The 6413-nt window shown below is 48.2% G+C and overlaps 2 protein-coding genes across 2 annotated transcripts; one reads left to right on the plus strand and one right to left on the minus strand.

Annotated features, from left to right (window-relative positions):
• Positions 1–271: 271 nt before the first annotated feature.
• On the plus strand, positions 272–4384 carry LOC143788813 (uncharacterized). The gene is made up of 5 exons (XM_077278717.1): positions 272–356; positions 812–927; positions 1066–1212; positions 3160–3358; positions 4355–4384. Exons 1-5 carry the CDS (start codon positions 273–275, stop codon positions 4382–4384), a joined length of 576 nt encoding a protein of 191 aa, XP_077134832.1. The 5' UTR covers position 272.
• Positions 4385–4481: 97 nt separating this feature from the next.
• LOC143787596 (uncharacterized) lies at positions 4482–5937 on the minus strand. The gene is made up of 3 exons (XM_077276487.1): positions 5755–5937; positions 5527–5671; positions 4482–5440 (listed from the first exon to the last, which is right to left on the minus strand). The coding sequence occupies exons 2-3, from the start codon at positions 5625–5627 to the stop codon at positions 4657–4659; spliced, it is 885 nt and encodes a 294-aa protein (XP_077132602.1). The 5' UTR covers positions 5628–5671; positions 5755–5937; the 3' UTR covers positions 4482–4656.
• Between the last annotated feature and the right edge of the window lie 476 nt (positions 5938–6413).

Consider the following 6413-nt stretch of genomic DNA (forward strand, 5'->3'; position numbering starts at 1 on the left):
AGCCATACCCTTAGGGTATGTGCACACGTCAGGATTTTGTGCAGAATTTGTGCAGAATTTTCCTGAGATTTTCCTGAGGAAAATCTGGCACCACTCCCAGGAAATCCTTATGTGTTTTTTGTGCGTTTTTGGTGCGTTTTTTGTGCGTTTTTTGGTGCGTTTTTTGTGCATTTTTTAGAACACATAAAGTTGGTTGTAAAAAAAAAACCTCTCATGAGGTAATTTCCTGGTCCAACCCCTCTTCTCCATTTTGCTTCCTTGTTGGATTCAACATGCCACACCATCGTCTTACTCCACAACAGAACCGGCTACTGTTGCATACGGCACTGCTTTTGCTGCACCACCACAGCGAGCAGGTAAGATAATGTCATTAGATGTGAACACTTTGCGTATTAGGCTGGTTTCACACTGTGTACAGCAGCCCGTTCAACACATACGTTTACGGGCTGCTGTATCGCAAGTGCTGACTTTGGCACATCGCTAGCGCCGATAGAGCATCTGCTAGCTCTATCAGCGCTAGCAGTGACAGACCCGGCAACGCTGCAGTCCGAGTCTCGGGGTCCGACCGTCACTGAAATGATGGCACATGGCTTGCGATGCGTCCGACATAGGAGTCAATGACGGCGCTAGCAGACTATGTTTCACCGCGTTACGCAGCGGTGTAACGAAATCCGGCTAGCGGACTGGGGGAACACAATGTTAACCCAGCCTTAGGCTGCGGAGATGCCGAGTTTATGACGCTGCGGATTGGCAGCAGTTTTCCATGCGTTGTACAGTTCCATGTAATAATACATTCTATATTCTCCCATAGGAGCAATCTCGGAGAAGAAGGAATAGCAGACGTCAAAAAAGGATGTGGGTTCATCCCATTATTCAGGAACGGGAGGAAAAGGGACACTTCCATGTCCTTTACCGGGATTTAAGGAGGTAAGATATAGGGAGAAATTGTATATTGACAGCTGATTTTATTTGTTACTTTTTATTGCTATATACAACGTACTTTATGTTTAAAATGTGTGTTTAAAATTATTTGATTTTAATCTTTTTTTGTATTATTATTTTCAGGTTTCCAGATAAATTTACTCAGTTTTGCCGGCTTTCCATTGAGGCATTTGATCGTCTTCTAATTCTTCTTGGTCCACACCTCAGTTATGAAGATACGGTCATGCGAAGAGCAATCTCTGCAGAGGAAAGGCTGCTCATCACCTTGCGGTAAGGCCTTGCTGCGAGTGCCCCCCTAAATGCTGCCACAATGCTGCCAGTTTCCCTCTTAATGCTGCTGCAATAGTGCGAGTGCCCCCATAATGCTGCTAGTTCCCCCATAATGCTTCCACAATGCTGTGAATGCACCCATAATGCTGCCACAATGCTGCCAGTTCCCCTATAATGCTGCCACAATGCTGCGAGTGCCCCCATTATGCTGCCACAATGCTGCCAGTTCCCCCATAATGCTGGCTCAATGCTGCGAGTGCCCCCATTATGCTGCCACAATGCTGCCAGTTCCCCATAATGCTGCCGCAATGCTGCGAGTGCCCCCATTATGCTGCCACAATGCTGCCAGTTCACCCACAATGCTGCCGCAATGCTGCGAGTGCCCCCATTATGCTGCCATAATGCTGCCAGTTCCCCCATAATGCTGGCTCAATGCTGCGAGTGCCCCCATTATGCTGCCACAATGCTGCCAGTTCCCCCATAATGCTGCCGCAATGCTGCGAGTGCCCCCATTATGCTGCCACAATGCTGCCAGTTCCCCCATAATGCTGCCGCAATGCTGCGAGTGCCCCCATTATGCTGCCATAATGCTGCCAGTTCACCCATAATGCTGCCGCAATGCTGCGAGTGCCCCCATTATGCTGCCATAATGCTGCCAGTTCACCCATAATGCTGCCGCAATGCTGCAAGTGCCCACATAATGCTGCCACAATGCTGCCAGTTCCCCCATAATGCTGGCTCAATGCTGCGAGTGCCCCCATTATGCTGCCACAATGCTGCCAGTTCCCCCATAATGCTGCCGCAATGCTGCGAGTGCCCCCATTATGCTGCCACAATGCTGCCAGTTCCCCCATAGTGCTGCCGCAATGCTGCGAGTGCCCCCATTATGCTGCCACAATGCTGCCAGTTCCCCCATAGTGCTGCCGCAATGCTGCCAGTTCCCCCATAATGCTGCCGCAATGCTGCGAGTGCCCCCATTATGCTGCCACAATGCTGCCAGTTCCCCCATAGTGCTGCCGCAATGCTGCCAGTTCCCCCATAGTGCTGCCGCAATGCTGCGAGTGCCCCCATTATGCTGCCACAATGCTGCCAGTTCCCCCATAGTGCTGCCGCAATGCTGCCAGTTCCCCCATAATGCTGGCTCAATGCTGCCATTTCCCCCATAATGCTGCCGCAATGCTGCGAGTGCCCCCATTATGCTGCCACAATGCTGCCAGTTCCCCCATAATGCTGCCGCAATGCTGCGAGTGCCCCCATTATGCTGCCATAATGCTGCCAGTTCACCCATAATGCTGCCGCAATGCTGCGAGTGCCCACATAATGCTGCCACAATGCTGCCAGTTCCCCCATAATGCTGGCTCAATGCTGCGAGTGCCCCCATTATGCTGCCACAATGCTGCCAGTTCCCCCATAGTGCTGCCGCAATGCTGCGTGTGCCCCCATTATGCTGCCACAATGCTGCCAGTTCCCCCATAGTGCTGCCGCAATGCTGGCAGTTCCCCCATAATGCTGCCGCAATGCTGCGAGTGCCCCCATTATGCTGCCACAATGCTGCCAGTTCCCCCATAGTGCTGCCGCAATGCTGCCAGTTCCCCCATAGTGCTGCCGCAATGCTGCGAGTGCCCCCATTATGCTGCCACAATGCTGCCAGTTCCCCCATAGTGCTGCCGCAATGCTGCCAGTTCCCCCATAGTGCTGCCGCAATGCTGCGAGTGCCCCCATTATGCTGCCACAATGCTGCCAGTTCCCCCATAGTGCTGCCGCAATGCTGGCAGTTCCCCCATAATGCTGCCGCAATGCTGCGAGTGCCCCCATTATGCTGCCACAATGCTGCCAGTTCCCCCATAGTGCTGCCGCAATGCTGCCAGTTCCCCCATAGTGCTGCCGCAATGCTGCGAGTGGCCCCCATTATTAGTTATTCTAAAGAATTTTTTTTTCTCTCATCAGGTTTTTAGCTACAGGAGAGAGCTACACATCCCTGCACCTCCAATTTAGGCTAGGCAAATCCACCATCTCGCAAATTGTACGGTGCACATGTACCGTCATCTGGCAGACGTTGCAGCCCATCGTGATGCCTTGCCCAACCGAGGACACTTGGCTGCAGGTTGCAGTGGGTTTTCAAACTGTGGCCAATTTCCCCAACTGCGTAGGTGCTGTTGATGGCAAACATGTAAGGGTTCAGCAGCCACCACGATCAGGATCAAGCTTCTTTAATTATAAGAAGTATTTTTCTGTGGTCCTGATGGCGGTGGCTGACGCACATTACAAGTTTGTTGCCATCGACGTTGGTGCTTATGGCAGTTCTGGGGACTCTCGGGTGCTGCAGTCATCACAGATTGGACTTCAAATTCTTCAAGATGGCGGCACTCTCCCAGCCCCAAGACCTTTGCCGGGTTCCACACATCCAGTGCCCTTTGTGATGGTATCGGATGAGGCATTTCCCTTAAAGCCCAACCTGCTGCGCCCATACCCACGAAGAGCACTGGATGATCGGCGTAGGATTTTCAATTACAGGCTGTGCCGTGCACGAAGATATGTGGAATGTACCTTCGGGATCATGTGTAGTCGGTGGAGGATTTTTCACACTGCCATCCAGTTAGATCCGGAGACCGTGGACACTGTGATAAAGGCATGCTGTGTGCTCCACAACTATGCTCGTGAATACAGCACAGAGGTAGTTGAGGAGCCACAGGTGTCAGAATTAGTTGCAGTGGACAACTTTGGTCAAGGAAGGCAATGTAACTCGGGTGTGCGTGTGAGAGAAACCTTCGCAGACTACTTCATGAGTCCTGAAGGTGCCGTGCACTGGCAATACTCTTGTGCCGGTGTTGAGCAGCCTGAACTGCAGAGAAGATCGGATGCCTAAACCGAATCAAGGCCCAAGCCTGGACGTCAGCGATAACAGCAGAGAACATATGATGGCCAAACCCATACAAAAAAAGGAACCAGTGTGTATGGCAGAGATGATAACAACAGAGAAAATGCGAGGCCTAATCCCTATCTAGCAAAGCCTATTTCCTATCTACCAAGGACCCTTTTTAATCATCAATATGAAAGCAAATAATCGTTAATAAATACAAAATATGATTTTAATAATTATCGTTTCCATGTTTGTTTGTTTTTGTTAATGTTGCTTCATCAGATCACATTATCCGGTCTTCACATTTGGTAATCATTCCAACTCAGAGTAGTATAACCAAACTTCTTTTATTAAATTAAAAAATAATTTTATTACATAACAGAAAATGTTGTGAAGATTATTAAAGGAAGATACATTAGCTGATGTAATATCCAAAAATCAATAACAAAATATTTTTTTTCAATAAACTTAGATTTTTTGGAGAAAAACGTAAAAAACTTATTCACATTTGGGCTGGAACTCTCATCACAGTAAAACATTGTCTACACTCCCATCTCAACTCAAAAAGGAGGAGACATCAAATCTCAAAAATTGTGATATTCCGGGTGGTATCCATAACCCGTAAATGAGTCATGTTGGGAGGAGAGACTGGAATTGGGTGTACTGGTACGATGGCCAGTTGGTGTAGGTCCAGGTGTATGGCCATAACTGTAGGCCTCTACGTGGTCGGGCCTGTATGTTGCCGCCTGCCCATAACGCTGCGGTGCGGCTGCTGGTGGTGGTGGTGGAGGCACAATGGGGTTATTAAAAATATTAAAAATACCCATCATAATTTGTTGGGCTGGGGGTAGGGTGGATGTCCCATCAATTGCCGTTAACAGACAATTGGCTGCTGTCATGTACATTTGCTGCTTGTCCCGTGGCAGTGTTCTAAGGTGGTCTGCCAAAAGTGACCCAAATTTGTCTTGCTCATCTTGCTTTGCCGAATTGTCTAGCAGATTGAGCGTACGGCTTGTTAAGTTTTCTATAACTTGAGCTTGTTTAGACTTCTTTGGTGCCGCCCTTCTCAAAGCCATGGGACGGGCAGAAGCAGCCCCCATCCCCATGTGCCTCGACACACCACCACCAGAGTTGGCTGCAGCGTCCGAGGAAGTAGAAGCAGTGTTAGAGTCCAAAACTTCTCCCGCACGAGGTGCTATGTCACGTTCTCCAAAGGTATCGGTAACCTCTTGTGACCTTCCGGACAAAGACATGTCCCCCGGAGAAGCTTGGCTGCCCATCCTGCATTCTTCTACTTCCTCTCCAATATTGTCCTCCGTGGAGTCACCTAGGTCCGGAGGTGTTTGGGCACAGATGTTGCTTTCAGTTCTGCAGACCAAAGAAAAAAAACAATGTTAAAAAAATACTATTTTCAATCATTACGTCAAGCTAAACAATTTTTATATATAAACTACCTCCTCAAACTCCGGCTTCCCAATATAAACTGCAGCTGGTCTGCATATGGCACCCTCTTCCTTGGCGGCGAGCTGCCACTCGGAGTCTTGAGGGACTTCATGAATCGATCTGTCACTGACCGCCACCTCTTCCTCACATCGCCCACTGAAATGAAAGAATTTAAAAATAAAATATTACAAATCCCATTTCCTTACTTTTTCCAAAAAATTTAAAAAATCAATACTTACAAATTGTTGTTTGCCACTGTTTAGGTAGATTCGGCCACTCAGGAAATAGAGTTGTTACAATCTTGGGCCAGGCATCACGCTTTGACCCCTTGTAATTCTCATGTGACCGGTCCCAGACCTCCGGGTGTTTTTCAATCTGAAAAATAACAGATTACAAGGGAAAATTTGTATTAAAATTTAAAGTGAAAGAACAGAAATATACGGTTATCTACAGTTGCACAAAGACCGTGTGCAAGAAAATACATGTAAGTGAAGGTTTTTTGGGTCGTTACGCAAAAAAAAATTTTCCCTGCTACTATGTGGCTGGGCTATATACTACGTGGCCTGTGCTATATACTACATGGGCTGTGCTATATAAGTGGCTGGGCAATATACTACATGGCCTGTGCTATATACGTGGTTAGGCTATATACTACGTGGCCTGTGCTATATACGTGGCTCGGCAATATACTACATGGGCTGTGCTATATAAGTGGCTGAGCAATATACTACATGGGCTGTGCTATATACGTGGCTGGGCAATATACTATGTGGCCTGTGCTATATACTACATGGGATGTGCTAAATAAGTGGCTGGGGAATATACTACATGGGCTGTGCTATATACGTGGCTGGGCAATATACTACATGGCCTGTGCTATATACTACATGGGATGTGC

This window comes from Ranitomeya variabilis, chromosome 8 (genome assembly GCF_051348905.1).
Source record: "Ranitomeya variabilis isolate aRanVar5 chromosome 8, aRanVar5.hap1, whole genome shotgun sequence".
Lineage (NCBI taxonomy): Eukaryota > Metazoa > Chordata > Amphibia > Anura > Dendrobatidae > Ranitomeya > Ranitomeya variabilis.